The sequence below is a fragment of the Corythoichthys intestinalis genome, chromosome 6, assembly GCF_030265065.1.
Source record: "Corythoichthys intestinalis isolate RoL2023-P3 chromosome 6, ASM3026506v1, whole genome shotgun sequence".
NCBI classification, from domain to species: Eukaryota; Metazoa; Chordata; class Actinopteri; order Syngnathiformes; family Syngnathidae; genus Corythoichthys; species Corythoichthys intestinalis.
The window spans coordinates 18959663-18978874 of NC_080400.1; the positions used below are offsets into that span (position 1 = coordinate 18959663).

Genomic DNA, 19212 nt, shown 5'->3' on the forward strand with positions numbered 1-19212 from the left:
TCAATCTTGTGAGCATTTACAGGTAGGTCACTTCCTGTTCATTTTTTGGGGGCATTTACAGGTTACTTCATGTTGATTTTGAGTCACTTCCTATTAATTTTGGGACATTCTTGAGTCACATACTTTTCATTAACCCAAAATCAACAGAAAGTGAACCGTAAATACCCCAAAAGGAAAAGGAAGTGACCAAAAATTACGGGTGCAAGATATCCATTTTTTGAAACCGATACCGATATCGATAACCGATAATAAATATATAATTTTTTAAATGTATAACCTGAGTTTTTGAACACCTGGATGTTTAAAAAAAACAAAAAAAAAACTAGTGGTGGATTCAACATAGATTTGCCTTTGATCTCACCAGAGTTTTCATAATGACATGAACAAAACAGTGCGTTTCACTTCTGCACTGCCCAACAGCCAGCTAAAAATGAATGCACTTCCATAAACCACAAGGCTTGGTCTTTTCTTACTTTTATGGGAAGACACTAATATTGTGAAAGTACAACAGAAAAATACACATATTCAATACTCAATATACAACAAACTGCACAATACACTTATATACACAACTATTATATGTATAGCATAACAAACTAGCTTGAGCTACTAAAGCATTGGCTGGCTTCTATAACACAACAACTTATGAAGTTCTGTCCATATGACCCTTCACCACAGAAGCAAACATATGTTGCACATCCATATGTTATAGTAAACATAAAATACTTACATATATTTCCGAGGCGGAAACGTAACAGAAAGCATTCACGATTGTCAATGCTACCGCTTGACACCGCAATGTGTAAGTGAATGAGCTTGTAATGTGAACCAAACTGTAACAAAAAATAGATGCAGCGAATTATTCTGACCAGCAGGTGGGAGCAATGCCCCGCAAATGGTCAACAATTTTCCATTCTAGTGTGTAAACTGTAAAGCCAGCACAGTACATATTATCGGTCCTATTAATACTGTTATTGGATTTATCGGGATGACGTCATAATTCCCATTATCGGACCAATAATTATCATGCACCAGTACCAAAAATCAACCGGAAATGACATGAAATGCCCCAAAATTAAGTCACTGCCTGTCATTGACTGCCACTGATGGCCATACACGTCCAGCCCATTTAAAGTGGGAGGGATGGCAGCGAAATGTTGATTCGTTGCCACCCTCCCAGTTCAATTAGATTGGACGTCGACTTGTGATAAACTCACTCCGATTCACAGCAGAAGGATAAAAATAGTTAGCTTTTCTGTTTATTAGTTGCTTAGTAGAATATCTTCGAACGATTTCCTGATAATTATTGTATCGCCATATCGTGAGATCCTCACTATCGTGAACCTTTTATCACAAATCCTATCGTATCGTGAGGTACCCAGAGGTTCCCACCTCTAAAAGCTACAGTACAGTGAAACGTTTTTTTAATGTGCAAAATCGATAGAAATATGTGTATTTACTTAAAGTGAAATCTGATTGCAGGAAAGTCCCACGGACGAGGGTGTTGCTTGAGGGGGATTCCGTTAGCTTCATCTAATATGCACCGCCTGTGTTATTGAATTCAATTCTTTGAACATTTTCTCTCCTCTTCTACAGTAAATCTGTTGATTACTTGGACATAGGCAGTCTTTCCACTCATACAAGCAAGGCTAAGCCATCTTAGAAGAATTTGCCTTGATATTTCATTTGGCACTATTCTTCCATTGAAACTGGCACCGATGAATGTCTGTGATTCAGATTCAGCTTCACTGTAATAGCACAAGTACAGCACAACAAAATGCAGTTTACTTGTAACCCGAAGAGCATAAAAAGAGCATCAGGTGCAAATACAACTGTGAATAAAGAAATCAAACAATCAAATAAGATTATAAACTAGAGGTGGGAACTTCTAGGTACCTTAGGATGTGATACGATTTGCTATACAAGGCTAATGATAATGATGAATTGATGATATGGCGATATTGTCGATACATGTGTCAGGAAATCATTCCAGGATATTCTACAAAACAACTAATAAACAGGAAGAAAGCTATTTTCATTCTTCTGCCGTGAATTGGAATGAGTTTATCACTAGTAGACATCCAATCCATTTGAACTGGGAGTGTTCATTCACTGCTATCCTTAACACAAACGGATTGGACGTCAATGGCTGTCAGTGGCAGCCAATGCCAGGAATGATTTCATTTTGGGGCATGTCACGTCATTTCCTGTTGATTTTGGGGCATTGAAAAGGAAGCGACTTACCGGTAAGACTCCCCAAATGAATAGAAAGTGACTGAAAATCAACTAGTCAAGTAACCTGTAAATGCCCAAAAATTAACAGGAAGAGACCTGTAATTGCCCACAAGACTGACTATGAATGCTCTGGTTTAAGTGCCATTGACGGCGCTAAGCGTCCAGTCCAGTCAAAATGAATTGGATGTCTAGCGCCGTCAATAGCAGCCAGTGAGCTAATGTAAACATTATTCTAATGGAAGATTTTGATGGCAACCAGCTGGTTCCTCTGTCTTTTATTTAAAAAAAAAACAAAAAAAAACTGTCATGTTTTAAAACGATGTGTTGATTCTCGGTGAGAGCATATTGATAACCTTTTTGGCAACAAAGTATTTCAATATATCACCTTTTCGATATGTTGTCACACCCCTACTATGAACATATATTACAAATGGGTATGTACATTAAATGCTTTAAAGCAGCACCAGGTAACTTTTCAACCTTTATAAATATTTTTAAACATATGTGACATGTCGAATGACATGTAGTTGAATGACACCTCTTTTATATCTTGAGAAGGTCTGTATCACTTTCAACGACACTAACTTTGAAGAGGGTGGCAGTAACCCTGCCACACAAAAAAAACTACAAATACTGACTGCTTTACGGCATACGTCACTTCTTCGTTTCCCCTAAGGCTAGAAGTCGATGCGAACACTTTGATGTGAAATCTGCAAAGATGGCAGAGCAACAAAAAATACAAAAAGGTTTTGTCTGAAGAGGGAAAAAAAGGACAAAAGGACAGTCAAGAATAAACACTGGCTCAACTTTGACTCGTTGCTGTGGTGCCCTCCCCACCCCCCACCCAAACTTGTCAGCGCTGATGAGTTCGAGTAGGAAAGGGGTTAGCCACACGGTTGCTAACCGTCGTATGCTATTGTTTAGCCACAACTGGATTCATTACCTCATCATTATTCATCCTTCACACAGCCACTGGAAACAGAAATGTCGTTTAATCCATCTGCAGGCTACCAGTAGATGAGGATCTTACGACACTATTCGCTCATACGCTGGTCCTCATGGGAAACACTACCACTTTTGTCCGCCGGCGTCACTAAAATCGACCAAAACTGAAAAGTTACAAGTGTTGCTTTAAGCTAAAGGTGCAGAAACTATTCACATAAAGCAAGAGAAGAAATGTGTGATGACAAATTAGGAATATGGAGATGATAAATGAGAGTATAATGCATAAGTATGCAAAATAAGATTAAACAGTGTGTATGTTTACTACTATATAGTGAATGGTCGTGAGATGGAGTGTGTGGAGGTCGCACACTAGACAACAAGGACACATCTGAACAGAGTACAAATGTCCGTTTTACTTGTTTTGTTGTGGGGAGCAGGGTCAAGAGAGTGACTCTTCAGAAACCTCCGTACACAGTCCACGGATAAAGCATGTGTGCCGCCGTGCAGCTGTGGCTCTTGGCCGTAATCGCGCGGTGTTCCCTGATGACATGCCCACACTTAGTGCCTTGCCCTGGGAAGAAAGGGAGAAGATCCTGTCTTCCATGGGAAATGATGGTGAGTAAAATGAGGACACGTTTAACTCGCTTATGTTATGGCTCCTTCTTTTGTTGTATTGATCGATTTGATAAATATCTTTGTTCATTTTTCTATGGTATTTAACAACAGAGAACAAATAAGTACACTTCCCTTCGATCGCAGAAAGTGCAATATAACAATTACCATTCATACAACAGAATAAGGATCGGATGGCCATCTGTTGCCTTTGCATATTATTTCAGAGAAATGAGATATCAATCTAGGTACAACAAGGCTTAAGGGGACAGATACAAGAAACACAGTAATTATTGCTTCCTGTGGATATGTGGGCGTTGTGTTCAATTAAACAGGCCCAGATTTCATTTGTAAGTAAATTGAGACAAAATCATAATCATTATTTCAGTATTCACACTTTTTGTGATATTTCGCCTTGAACAGCACAATGGTATCTCTACTTACAAAACTAATTGTTTCTGGAAGTTGTTTCATGACCTGAAAATTCCGTAAGTGGAGATGTGTTTTCCGTGTAAATACCCTACTCCGTTCACTAGAGGTGTGCGAAATTTCCTATTAGATTATTCGCGATTCAGCCGTGGAAGATTCGAGAACGATTCACAAACATCCAAATTCCGATTATTGAAATATGTCAAGTAAAGCGGAAGTAAAACACACTCAGCGCGCCGCGCGGTCTTCAGGACGCAATGAGGAATGGAGCGAGAGTAGCTAAACATCATGCTTGTCATTAACTTGATACTGAAATAGTCGTTTATTTAAGCCTGTGAGGCCTTTTTTTTTTTTTTTTTTTAATTTTATTTTAAGTTTTTGTAACTAATGTACAAAACATTTAAAGCAGCTAATCGCGGGGGGGGGCATCAATAATCGATTTATAATCGAATTGTAGCCTCTGAACCGTAATCGAATCGTTACATACCCAAAGATTCCCACTTCTACTGTTCACAGCCCCCAAAATTCAGACTTAATTTTTTTATAAAGCATAAACATGCATCTAAACATGTAACAAATACATGTCACAGTTAGATTATTGCACATGAAACATAAAATGGGAGTTGTGCATAATGTAAAAAACAAAGAATTGAGTAAAGAGTAAAAGTTATTACACTCACGTAAAGAACACCACAATGCGAATGAAGTGGATGCTGGGATACACACATATAAATACTAGGGTTGTTCCGATCATGTTTTTTTGCTCCCGATCGTTTTAAATTGAGCATCTGCCGATACCGATATTTCCCGATCCGATTGCTTTTTTTTTTTTTTTTGCTCCCGATTCAATTCCAATCATTCCCGATAATTTTTCCCGATCATATACATTTTGGCAATGCATTAAGAAAAAAATGAATAAAACTCGGACGAATATATACATTTAACATACAGTACATAAGTACTGTATTTGTTTATTATGACAATAAATCCTCAAGATGGCATTTACATTATTAACATTCTTTCTGTGAGAGGGATCCACGGATAGAAAGACTTGTAATTCTTAAAGGACAAATGTGAAATGTGACGAATTGTGACTAAATATTGCCATCTAGTGGATTTTTATGAGCTTTCAGTAAATGATAATTCAGCCATTTAACTTCTGCCCAAATGCATGATGGGAAGTGTAACCATGACTGTGCGTAATGGTACCAATTCATATATCTTCTCAGCGTTGAGAAATAAATTAGGGTGTTAAAGTGATCTCTAACTTAAATACATGTAGGCTCTAATAAACCACAATTGTTCTCTTGTACTAAAATATGTTGTTAGAAACACATAAAAAGTTAAATCAATGGCAATATTTTATAATATTTAGCCCATATTTTGACCGTTAGTTGGCGCCATGGTTTGCGGGCTCGCAGTGATGACGTCATTGGTATCTTTCGTGTTCAACAATTGCTTATTGCTGCCTAAACTCGCTAAGTAAAATGCCACGTTGTGCTGCTTTTGGATGCAATTTCCAGTCAAATGGAAACAAGGGGAGTGAAGTGAGTGGTCAAGGTAGAATTATTATTTTTACTGAATAAATGTGCATAAGTGGAAGCTTCTCCCCCTTTTTGGTCCCTGTATGCACGCATCCTACCCACCACGCGTTACAACTAGCGCCCGAACATTTTTCCTGGATCCTCAGTCAAGTAAGGGATCCGTCTATTTTCTGGATCCGATGGTCCCCCCGCATCTGCAATATTGGTTTCGGATCGGTCCATTTTTTGATTCGTCAGTCCCAAAGCGGCTTTTCGGATCAGTCTATTTTGTGGAATCGACGGCCTAATCGCGGCTGCGACATTGCCATGGTATCGGTCTAATTCCTGGATCTTCGAGCGAGTAAAAAACGCAGATTTGGATTACTGTTGCTATCTTTTTTGTTGACTACTCTTCGTGGGAGTTTTCCCCAAATCATACTAAATAATTAAAGCACTATGGCATCCTACAGTGACGACAGTAACTCTTGACGTGGACCTTACAACAATGTTGGGAGTTCGTCAGGGAACGCGTGTTTGCGTACTGCTGATCTCCCGAGTGGAGAGTGGTCAAGGTGGAAATATTATTTTTTGTGAATAAATGTGCATAAGTGGAAGCTTCTCCCCTTTTTGATACTTTTATACACGTATCCTAGCTACCACGCGTTACAATGTACAAGACATGGATTACTCAAGGTGTGCTCTTTGGCCTGTACTGTATGTAAAGCACACGATAGCTCTGGATGCTAACAATCTACATAATTATATTGGGATAAGTTTGAAAATGCAATATGCTTACCTTGAATATCTGCTAATAAAACCGGACAGCATACACTCTCGCTCCCAACCGGACTTCCCAACAGGACTCTCTCGCATCACCAGTTTTGCCCAACTTTTGTCTTATCAGATATTTGCTGCACGCATTTTTCCCTGATGCTCGTCTTGTGAACGACCGACAGTGCTGTCTTGCTCTTCACTTTTCAGATCTGGTTCAAATAGGAAGGGTAGAACTGCTGATATGTTGGGAAAGCTAACGAGTGACACGCTGGGATTTCCGCAACGGGACCAGTGACGTCACGCACTGCGACGTAACAAGAATGGCGACCTATCACTTAAAATAATTTTACAAACTTTATTAAAACAAAAGCTTTAAGAGGGGTTTTAATATCAAATTATTATAACTCATACTAACATGTATCTTTTAAGAATTACTTGTCTTAAAAACAGAGGATCCCTTTAAGAAAAAGATCAACTACCTTTCTTCCCCACATTACTTCCCACGATATTTCTCGTGGGATCGTTGAGAGAGGGATAGTAAGGCTTTAGCCAATTAAAAAAAGGCTGCCCAAATTCTCTCTACTCATTTTATATTGCCTTATAGTTTTATGAATACGTAATATGGTGCCATTATAGACTAAACACGACATTGAGTGAGTGGGTAGTGCAGTGCATGCATTAATTGCGTTAAATATTTTAATGTTATTACGGCCGTTGATGCGATAAATTTGACAGCCCCACTTTAAGCCAAAACCAAAGACTGGATGAGTGTAAGACATTTTGTCTGCAACGTTAAATACAATTAGAAAACGATTTAATTAAAAAAAATATATATATACATATATATATATATATATTTATATATTAAAAAAGGCATGTCCGATATTTTTTTGCCGATTCCGATACTTTGAAAATTACGTGATCGGACCCGATCGATCGGGACATCTCTAATAAATACAGTAGAGGTACAGTGGGGAGAACAAGTATTTGATACACTGCCGATTTTGCTGGTTTTCCCACTTGCAAGCCATGTAGAGGTCTGTAATTTGTATCATAAGTTCTCTTCAACTGTGAGGGACGGAATCTAATACAAAAATCCCAAAAATCACATTGTATAATTTCTAAATAATAAATTTGTATTTAACTGCATGAAATAAGTATTTGATACATTACCAACTAGTAAATATTTTGGCTCTTAATAATTTTTTTAGAACCCCTCTTGTTCTCCACTCATTACCTCATATTCTGAAATGTCTTTCACAACAAGAGGCAGTATTTTCCCGTTGAAGCATATCTTAACCTGAAAATTCCGTTTGTAGAGACATTTGAATGTAAAGGTACCACTGTATGTGCAAACAGACCCTGCAATTTAGGGTTCAAGGTTGCATTGGACTATAAAATATCGCTGCTATGTTTGATAGCAATTAAGTAGATTTTGCATCATCTGACTTTTTCCCAAAATGAATCTAAGAGCTAATAAAAAAATTACACCTCTTGATTTAATGAAATGTTTAAGATAATGGATAGAGCGAAAGCAAAAGGCAGATGAACAAAAAGTGACCTTTGAGAATGTGACTACTTTTTTGGCTTGGTGGTTTGTGTCAATTAGTCGGTCAGCCTGTAGCCAAGAACATTTAAACGTGTTTGCTTCTCAAGTGTTCCATCTAAAGATGTAAAATTTCCCTGTCTTCAGATAAGTCATCAGTAGCTGGCTCAGAGGAGGCTGAGCCTCAATCCCCACCTATAAAGCCACGGGAGACACGGCAAAAGGCTGTTCAAGAAGCTCCTCCCAAAAAGGGTCGGCGGTCACGACGCTGTGGCCAGTGTTCAGGCTGTCAGGTTCCTGAGGATTGCGGGCTCTGTACCAACTGTCTTGACAAGCCCAAGTTTGGGGGACGAAACATCAAAAAGCAGTGCTGCAAGTAAGTCTTAGTACCACATCAGTGTTATTTTTGAGGGAGCATTGATAACCAATTTTCCCGCATTTGAGTAGGAACAAGTTTACAAGGGCTTACATTTGAGAATCCCAGTAGCGATGCATCCCTTGCAGCCAGCCCTTTTAAGTTTTGTCTTAGACTTTTGGATGAAAAGCAAATGTCATCCATTATGAACATAAGACAGAAACCATGTCGCATTTTTGTCCCGTTTTGGCTCCTCAGACGAACATTGGCCATCGTGTAGTTATGTTGCAGTCACCCAAGACACGTTTTTAGCTTGTCATAGTCATGAAAAACTAATATGACCCCTCGTTACATCCAACAAATCAACAAGTGATCTTTCGATGCATTGTTCAAAGAATGAATAGTCATTTTTTCGTCTCTGTCTCCAGGATGAGGAAGTGTCAGAACCTGCAGTGGATGCCCTCAAAGTTGTTTCTTCAGAAGCAAAGCAAAGTTAAAAAAGACAAGAAGAAGAACAGGTTAGCTGAGAAGAAAGACGACCTCATACCAGTTAAAGGACAGAATTTGGAGTCTGGCACCAAACTCCCCACTGCACCGCCAAAGGAGGAAGCTCCCCACAAAAAGAGTGAAATTGCTCCCCCTGATCCAGGAGAGGAGAAGTCAAAACAGCAGTCATCACCACAACCATCCTCTCCAGCCCCGTCATCTTCTCCTTGCCCTGATGAATCCCCACAAACCACCAGCGCGTTCACGACGCAGGCCCAGTTCCCGGAACAGCTCTCTGTTTCGAGCAGCATCTCTAGCAAGAAGGGACACAAAACGCAACAGCCAGCCTCGTCGTCTTCCTCCTCCTCATCACCCTCCTCCTCCAGCTCATCATCGTCCTCATCCCCCTCATCTTCCTCCTCCTCGTCCTCAGCCCAAAATTCCCCAGCACCTTCCCCGTCTATACCATCTTCTCCCCTACAGCCGCAGGCGCTGGTGAGCAGTCAGACACCCGCAAAGAAAGATGCTTCACCCAAGATTCCATTAAATGAGCCCAAGAGGAAGACTCAGCAACAATCACCGCAACAGCAGAGCTCAACCGCAGCAACGTCAGATACAAGTAAGAGACTGGCGATGACTTTTAGCTTTTCCGCTGCACCATACTTATCTGTTTTGAGATTGTTTGGTTTCCGTTTCAAAACAAAACTTACTCCTTATGATAAGAGTTGTCCCGATCACATATTTTTGTACCCGAGTATGAGTTCAAGTCACCTGATTTTGAGAATCTGCCAATACTGAGTACTAGAGGTGGGAATCTTTGGGCACCTAACGATTCGATTACGATTCAGAGGCTCCGATTCGATTATAAATCGATTATATACTTTTAATTTTTTGTACACTAGTTCCAAAATTGCTCAAAAATCCTCTCAGCCTAAACAAACTACTATTTCAGTATCAAGTTAACCGTTAAAAACAGTAAATAAAATACTCAAGTCCCCGTTCTGTATTGGCAGCTTTAAACTACATTCAATTAATTTAATGTTGTGAATCAACCGTTGAAGTTGTTAAAATTGCTACCGTTATTCCATAATTTCCCTTCTGTCTACTTTCGACATGAAAGTTGTAAAACCGTTTCATCATTTAAAGATAGATTCAAATCAAGATTTTGCCGATTTGTTGTTGTTGTTTTTTTAGATAAAAAATAATTAGGTTTGCTACAACAGAGCCTTCCAGAGAAGTCTACTGCTTTAAAATGGCGCCTGTTTACTAGCGCGGGAAAGTCTGTCATTTCGCATCTAGTTCTTAGTATATGATCTAACACGGCCATCGTCTGTCATTTCACATCTAGTTTTAGATATATGTGATATCTACCATAGCCGTATGTTGCCGTATGTTTGTAGCAACTAGCAACTGGGCGCTGTTTGTAGCGGTTGACGGCCGCAGTCTGGTATTATTGTTTTTTTCTTATGTAGCGGCATGAGTTGGAACATGATATTTACTCTCGGTCCGTTCCTCATTGCGTCCTGAAGACCGCGCTGACTGTGTTTTATTTCCGCTTACCTTAATAATCAGAATTTGGATGTTTGTGAATCGTTCTCGAATCTTCCACGGCCGAATCGCAAATAATCTAAGATTCGGAAATTTTGCACACCTCTACTGAGTACCGATACGATACCTGGGCAATTTATTTTTAATAATTTATTTAAAACATATACCTGTAATTTTCGGACTATAAGCCGCTACTTTTTTCCTCCATTTTAAATCATGCGGCTTATAGTCCAGTGCGGCTTATTTGTTGATTTATTTGGGTTAATAGGTAACACTTCATTTGACAGCGGCGTCATAAGACTGTCATAATTATGACATGACACTATCATGGTCATTACTGAATGCTTGTGTCATTAAGTGTCATCCAGCAAATTATGTCACTAACCCCATTTATGTCCAGCTTGGATCTTTTACATCCATTCAAAAGTGAAATAATCTGCCGGATAACACTAAATGACGTCTGTTATAAGCATTCATTAATGCTCAGGACATTTTCATGTCATAATTATGATTGTCTAAATGACAGTCTTATGGCACCACTGTCAAATGAAGTGTTACCAAATACTATATTGTAACTAGCAGTTAATGAAACAAGTGGTGTAGTAACAGAAAAAATAATTACCACAGAACATGAATTTGATTGTTATTTACATCTATAGCGCTGCAATGCATGCTAGGAGGCATGTTGGACAACAACAGTGTTGACAGCAGATGGCAGCAGAGGTTGACTGTCTACCCCAAGGGAGCAGTGATGGCCATATGAAGCGTCTTGAAGTAATAAAGCTTTGCAGCCAATTGGTTCAAAGCTTCATGGTGGTTCATTTGGTCTTACGACAGTCATATGATTCCACTGTCAAATAGTGTTACCGGTTAATATCTTTTGGTGTAAATATCCCATAATACACTGAGGACAGCTGCGGCTTATAGTCCAGTGCGGCTTATCTATGAAAAAATGCAGCTTTCGTGCCAAATTTGGTGGGTGGCGGCTTATAGTCAGGTGCGCCTGAGAGTGCGAAAATTATGGTATTTTGTTTCTTTGGATAGTATCCTTGTGCATCTTGAGTTTTTTTGTTGATTTGTATCCATTAATTTCTTAATTAAAAACAATCTTTTTCCACCTGATTTGGGTCTTCTGAAAAGGTTGCGTAGGACAAAACAAAAAATTTTTGGTTTCTTAAGACAATATCCTTGTACATCTTAGTTTGTTGATCTGTAGCCCTTCAAGAAAAAAATCTCAGAAAACATGATTCTGATCTTCTATAAATGATGTACTCGTAATTAGGGCTGCAGCTATTGAATATTTAAGAATTTCGTTCAAATAATCGAGTAATCGGATTAGGAACATTTAATGCGTTGCAGAATCAATTTTAGGAAATGTAAATCAAAGGCTTGCTAAGATTGCACTTTCAAAAGAGCTCTAAATGTGAATTCAAAATAAAATTAACGAGTGTTTTTTTCAAACTTTGCAGTGTATATGGCGTATGGTCTGACCACTAACAGTCTGACTCCCCACTTCTTCAATCTCTGCAGCAATGCTGACAGCACTCCTGTAACGGGTCACATGACATTTTGGAGGGAAAATGACAAGCAGTACTCAATTTGGACATTTAGGGATGTACGTAGTTCCAATATGGTGTACTCACTTTTGTTGCCAGTGGTTTGGATATTAATGGCTATATTTTGTATTATTTTGAGGGGAAAATATTAGGGCTGTCAAACGATCAAAATTTTTAATCGAGTTAATTACAGCTTAAAAATTAATTAATCGTAATTAATCGCAATTAATCGCAATTCAAACCATCTATATAACATGCCATATTTTTCTGTAAATTATTGTTGGAATGGAAAGATAAGACGAAAGATGGATATATACAGTGGGGAGAACAAGTATTTGATACACTGCCAATATTGGCAGTGTATCAAATACTTGTTCTCCCCACTGTATATTCAACATGCGGTACATAAGGACTGTATTTGTTTATATTAACAATAAATCAACAAGATGGCATTAACATTATTATCATTCTGTTAAAGTGACCCATGGATAGAAAGAATTGTAGTTCTTTATGATGAAATGTTAGTACAAGTTATAGAAATTTTATATTAAAACCCCTCTTAATGTTTTCGTTTTAATAAAATTTGTAAAATTTTCAATCAAAAAATAAACTAGTAGCCCGCCATTGTTGATGACAATAATTACTTACACTATAAAATCAGTCGCACCCAAGCGCCAGCAGAGGGCAGCAAAACTCCGCAAAACACAATTAACAAGCGGGCCTTTCACTCTACTGTCTAGAGCTGAAACGAGTACTCGAGCAACTCGAGTAACTCGAGTTTAAAAACTGATCCGAGTAATTTTTTCACCTCGAGTAATCGTTTATTTTGACAACTCTAAGCATCACGTTTTGCTCGGACTACTTTTAATGCGGGACAACGCGCTGTCACGTGCGGAGAGGAAGAAGGAAAAAAAAAAAAAAAACTTACTGCAGCTGACAGCCGCCACAAACGACGCCGACGTTGCCAAATACTAGCCCGCACGATGCTACGTTGGTAACAGCTAGCATCTGATGCGTCTCATAAAGATCACATGTATGTTGAACTAGATGCGCATTGACAGACTCGGCCGCGTCTGGGCAGCGTTATTAAACAGCCGCCATCTTAAAGCAGTACAGCGCTAAGCGCTAGTAAAGAGCGCTAAGCGCTAATAAATAAGATTAACGTTACTGTCGCTACTAGCTCACGTAAAGTTAGCCCTGCGGAGGGCTAGGTTTCAATTAATTATGACCACTGTCGATGCGTGGCTTACGTGTCTTACATACAGGCTTTAACATAACATAGCATTGTGGAGTGATGAGGGTGTAAAATAAAAACTTTATCATGCTAACTATCAATTTTAGCTCAGTAGTCATTGCTGGATAAAACACCAAGTAGCACTGGTCCCTAATGTGCTCCAGTACAGCCTGTATCATACATTTATTTTGAACACTGCAAAAACTCAAAATTCTATCAGGACTTACAGTTTAGACTAACTTAAAACTTAACTAGAACTTAAAAATGGCTTGACACAAAGAGAAATTCAATTGAAACACGTGGGAAAAAATCCAAACTTTTAAGTGATGTGTGTTATCAAGCGTAACGGCATTTTTAGGTAATATATATATATATCTATATATATATATATATCTATATATATATATATCTATATATATATATATATATATAATTAAAAAAAAAAAAAAGATCTAAAAGTTTTTTGAGTGAAAGCAGTGAATTAGTTTTTTTTTTTTTTTTTTAAATTCTAGCTACATCTGAGATGCAATTGTTGGCTGTTTTCAACAATATACATCGAAAATAAAGACATTGATTGACTGAAAATGGTTCAAGATTAGATGAAATGTCTTGTTTTCTCATGTATATTTATAATTGCTCTTCACCTAAAAATATATTTGTTTTATCCGATTACTCGATTAATCGATAGAATTTTCAGTCGATTACTCGATTACTAAAATATTCGATAGCTGCAGCCCTACTACTGTCATTTAAATCTGTCTGAGCTGGGCAAGTGCGTTAATTGCGTCAAATATTTTAACGTGATTAATTTAAAAAATTAATTAACGCCCGTTAACGCGATAATTTTGACAGCCCTAGAAAATATATTAAGTTTATTATATAAGCTGCACACAGACTACTTTTCATAGTGTCAAAGTGTCATTTTGTCAGTGTTGTCCCATGAAAACGTATACTTAAATATCTGCAGAAATGCGAGGGGTGTACTCACTTTTGTGATACACTCTATATACAACTAAAATAACTACAAGTGGAATCTAATATGATCGTGAAGATGGGCGCTATGACAAAATAACTATGCAGATCCAACTGTGTGTGTGTGCAAGAGAGAAAAAGAGGTGAGAAAGTGGGACTGTCATTGTCCTTACTAGAGGTGTGCAAAATTTCCGATTCTTAGATTATTCGCGATTCGGCCGTGGAAGATTCGAGAACGATTCATAAACATCCAAATTCCGATTATTGAAATATGCCAAGTAAAGCGGAAGTACAACACACTCAGCGCGCTGCGCGGTCTTCGGAATGAGGAACGGAGCGAGAGTAGCTAAACATCATTACCCGGCCCCTCGGGTAATGCCAATGCTCAACTCACGGCTCTAGCTCAACTCATGCCACGAGATAAAAAAAACATAACAACATACCTGACTGCTGCTGAAAAGCTGCTACAAAGTACATCCACATAATGTTACGGTAGATATCATTTATATAGGACTAGATGCATTATAGATTCGGTAGCCTTAGCAGCACATCTACAAAAAGCTAGATGCGGTCGTTAGTAAACGGCCGCCATCTTAAAGCAGTACACTTCCCTGCAAGGCTGTTGTAGCGAACCTTCCAAGCAAACCTAATGAACTTTTTATCTAAAATACTCCTAAATCGGTAAAATATTGACTTGAATCTATCTTTAAAATAGTTTTAAAACTTTCACATGTCGAAAGTAGACAAAAGGGAAATTATGGAATAACGGGAGCAATTTTAACAACTTTAACGGTTGATTCACACTATTAAATTAATTGAATGTAGTTTAAAGCTGCTGATACAGAATGGGGACTGGAGTTTTTTATTTACTGTTATTTTTGTATACAGTGGTACCTCTACATACGAATTTAATTCGTTCCAGGACCTTGTTTGTAAGTCGAAATGGTCGTATGTCGAGCAGGATTTTCCCATAGGAATACATTATAATTCCATTAATTCGTTCCAAAGCCTAAAAACATACACTAAATTCTTAATAAATACTGCTGGCACTGTTACAAATGGCAATTAAACATAGAAAAACAAATAAGTTATAAATAAATAATTCAGAATAATATAAGAAGAAGAAGAAGAATTAATAATTATTCCTGAAAATAATGTAACGAATCGGATTCTAATATGGCGGACACTTTTTACTGTCCCTGAACGCACCACGAAGGTGACGTCTCCAGTGAGATAGGTCGGTGCGGTAGAGATAATACTTTCGTTTTCCTGAGAGCAGTCAACTGCTTAAGACAATGAGCGTTTTGTGTTGGATAAGTTCTTAAATAAATGATAAAAACGTGACAAAGCTGGCGATTTCCTTGGCAATGTTACCACAATAATAATTGTCACCTTAACTTATAAATAGTGGCGAACGGTGGTCATAAGAGGACCATGGAGCTGTATTGTTGAGCCAGTTCAGGGACGCGCACCCCAAGCTCATATTTTTCTATAACTTGCATTTTCATTTCAAAGGTAAGCATCACTTTTTTCCTTGTTTCTCCAACTGTATCAACTTTTTTTGAAAACTGTGTTGATTTCTCACATTAGAAAATCCACCGTGGGTTCGTTTGCAGTGCTGTCATGTCGTCGTATTTCGAGCAACTCGTCGGATGTAGAAACAAATGGCGGCTCAAATTTTACGTCGGATGTCGAAAAGATCGTGTGTCGAAGTGATCGTATGTAGAGGTACCACTGTATTTGTTTACTGCTATATGTTAACTTGATACTGAAATAGTAGTTTGGTTTAGACTGAGAGTATTTTTTAAACAATTTTGGAACTAATGTACAAAACATAAAAAATAAAAATAAAAAGGAGGGGGGGTGCATCAATAATCATTTTATAATCGAATCGGAGCCTCTGAATCGTAATTGTAATCGAATCGTTAGGTGCCCAAAGATTCCCAACTCTAGTCCTTACGTTTCATGGGCAATTGAATGTGAATAACTTGAGTTAGGTTATGAGATAAATTGTTTCATCCCTAAATATCTCAAAGTTGCGGTGATGATAAATGTGCTCAACCAAAGAGTGATGAGCAGTTTATGTTAAACTTACGGAATGGAAAAGCCTGATTTAAGCAGCCACGCCAGATACTGTAAATTTTACCTTGTGGTGGTACCTGCTTTTGACAATGGGAAAGCAATAATAACTAGATCAGGACTGAATGATATTGGAAAAAACTGACATTGAGACTTTTGGGGATTTGCTACAGTGCCCTCCATAATTATTGGCACCCCTAAAAAAGATGAGTTTTTTAGCTTCTAATAATTTTTTAAAATTCAAATAATATGGGACCTTAATGGGAAAAAAAAGAAAAATCCAACCTTCAATACAAATGCATTCATTCAGTGGGGAAAAAATCCCACATAAAGTAAAAATTATTTGACATCAAATAATGTGTGTCACAATTATTAGCACCCCTGGTGTTAATACTTTGTACAACCCCCTTTTGCCAACAAAACAAGGTCTGTTGGACTGAGATGGCCATGGGAGGAGCTTGATTTTGTGTCTGGTGAACCATTTCTGCGTAGATTTGGCCATATGTTTAGGGTCATTGTCTTGCTGAAAGACCCAGTGACGACCCATCTTCAGCTTTCGGGCAGAGGGCAACAGATTTTGATTTCAAATGTCCTGGTATTTCAAAGCATTCATGATGCCATGCACCCTAACAAGGTTCCCAGGGCCTTTGGAAGCGAAACAGCCCCACAGCATCATTGACCCACCCCCATACTTCACTGTGGGTATTAGGTGCTTTTCAGCATGCGCATCTTTCGTGGCACGCCAGACCCACTTAGAGTGTTTGTTGCCAAAAAGCTCAATCTTGGTCTCATCTGACCAAATCACTGGGACCGTGTGTATTTTTGTGTGAGGCCAAGATCATCTTGTGTATTTTTGTGTGAGACCAAGATCTGACGATATGACAACACAACGATTATCGATACATTGGTCAGGAAATCATTCTAGGATATTCTACAAACAACTAATTAACAGAAAAACAAAATTCTAGTATGAATTGGAATTAGTTTATCACTAGTAGACGTCCAATCCATTTGAACTGGGAGGGTGGCCCTCCCACTTCAAACGGATTGAACGTCTGTGGCTGTCAGTGGCAGTCAATTGCAGGCGATTAGATAATTTTGGGCCATTTAAGGTCTCACTGGAACAGCACCAAACAAAAGTTCCGGCATCATCACCTTATCCAATGCAGATTTTTGACTCTTGACACCTTGTCCAATGCAGACTCTAGACAAGGTGATGATGCTGGGACTTTTGTTTGGTGCCGTTCTAGTGATATTTACAGATGATTACAAGATGATTGCCTGAAGAAGACATCAAAATTCCCTCAGTCCTTGATGATATGGGGCTGCATGTCAGGCAAAGGCACTAGGGAGATGGCTGTGGTTAAATCTTCAATAAATGCACAAGTTTACATTACATTACCTTTTTAAAACGATATCTCGATTTTTGGCAGGAGCATATCGATAACCTTTTGGGATACAAAGTATCACGATATAACACCATTTCGATATTTTGTCACATCCCTAATATATACTGCGATATTCAAACTATAAGAATTTTCACCAGATGACTTGAATAGCTCTGTTTGGGAAGACTTTTGTGGATTACTGTGACCACATTGTATTCATTAGAGATGTCCCTATCCCATCACAGGATCGGATATCAGGCCAATCGCACAATTTTTCAGAATCGGAATTGGGTGAAAAGAATTGGATTTTCGATTTAAAAAAAAAAAAAAAAAAAAAAAAAAGATTTTTTTTTTTCCTGCTTCATGCTCGTACAGCCTCTCACCCTCCCTCCTGCTAAGCAGTGCGACCAAACTGTTTTTGTTGGTCACCAGTACAGCTGGCGTTTGGTACTTCGATGATTGGCAGGTTTGTAGCTTTGATCTGGCTAGAGACGCCTCGGTAGCTCTACGATCATAGCTGCAAATGTGTTAATCATCTTTAAGCTTGGTACACCGTCTAAAGTGTGCTGTGGAAACTCATTCATCGTGTAAGTGAGAGGCTGTCCTCGGCAGCGGTTCGGTATCAGATCGGGACTCAAAATCAGGTAACTCGGATGCAAAAATATGCGATCGGGACATCCTATTATTCATATAATACCGTTTAATCCAGGCGAAGGGGGTTTATCTGTGAATGATGAAGATTTTATAAAAAAGGGATCCAGGAAGCCATGTCTGTGCGCATTTGCTGCTTTTATGAAGAAAAACAAAGGTTTACATGAAAAAAAAAACAACAATTGCACGTCCTGCGATGGGACTATGGCACATACACCCATTGCGATGGCGATGTTTAAGCAATATATTGTGCAGGCCTAAACTAGATCTTTGGTAAAGGGATATAAAATTCATACGACTGACTCTCTCATCCTCCCTCTCTCCCCATTAGCTGACCCAAAGCAGCCGAAGAAGCCAACTTCTCGGTCAGTTCTGCCATCTCCAAAACAAAAACCAAAAGACAAGGTAACGAAGCATGGACTTTTGTCTAATTACAATTATAGTAGTTGATGAAGCGGCCCATACACACAAACTATTTTATCAGTAGTGTTGACATCAACTTTCATTGCGATATATATTTTTGTGTAGTCAAAATATTTGCATGTTTGCGATACCTCATCGGCATTTTGAGGGTTTAGGGAAAATGTCAAACTGACAATAATATTGAGATCAATACTATTGATGAAAATATTTGTGCGTGTAAGGGCCGCTTAAGGTATGATTGCAAGCAGTTTTTCAGACTAAAAAGTGGAAGGAGTCCATGTATTTTGCTCAATTCTAATAAATGCTCATTTTGGGACCACATTGCTTGGGTGCAAAATGAAATTCATTCCCTTTTTGGCTTGCAAGATGTTTGGTTTGGATCCATGTTTTTAATTATGGAAGCTATTTATGATGAACGGTGGCGATTTGTTAATAAATTGCTTCTTTTTATACAGC

General features: G+C 38.4%; 1 protein-coding gene and 1 long non-coding RNA gene across 2 annotated transcripts in view; one reads left to right on the forward strand and one right to left on the reverse strand.

The window, feature by feature from the left end:
* Window positions 1–19212, forward strand: part of kmt2a (lysine (K)-specific methyltransferase 2A) — a 132111-nt gene that overhangs the window by 53749 nt on the left and 59150 nt on the right. Inside the window, 4 exon segments of the mRNA XM_057839548.1 lie at window positions 3618–3795; window positions 8212–8440; window positions 8848–9524; window positions 18665–18738. Coding sequence (XP_057695531.1) covers window positions 3618–3795; window positions 8212–8440; window positions 8848–9524; window positions 18665–18738 — 1158 coding nt within the window.
* LOC130917822 (uncharacterized) overlaps window positions 1–19212 on the reverse strand; it is a 29155-nt gene that overhangs the window by 6630 nt on the left and 3313 nt on the right. The window contains exon 4 of the long non-coding RNA XR_009063520.1: window positions 3597–3751. This is a non-coding gene — a long non-coding RNA (uncharacterized LOC130917822). The remainder of the gene's footprint in view (window positions 1–3596; window positions 3752–19212) is intronic.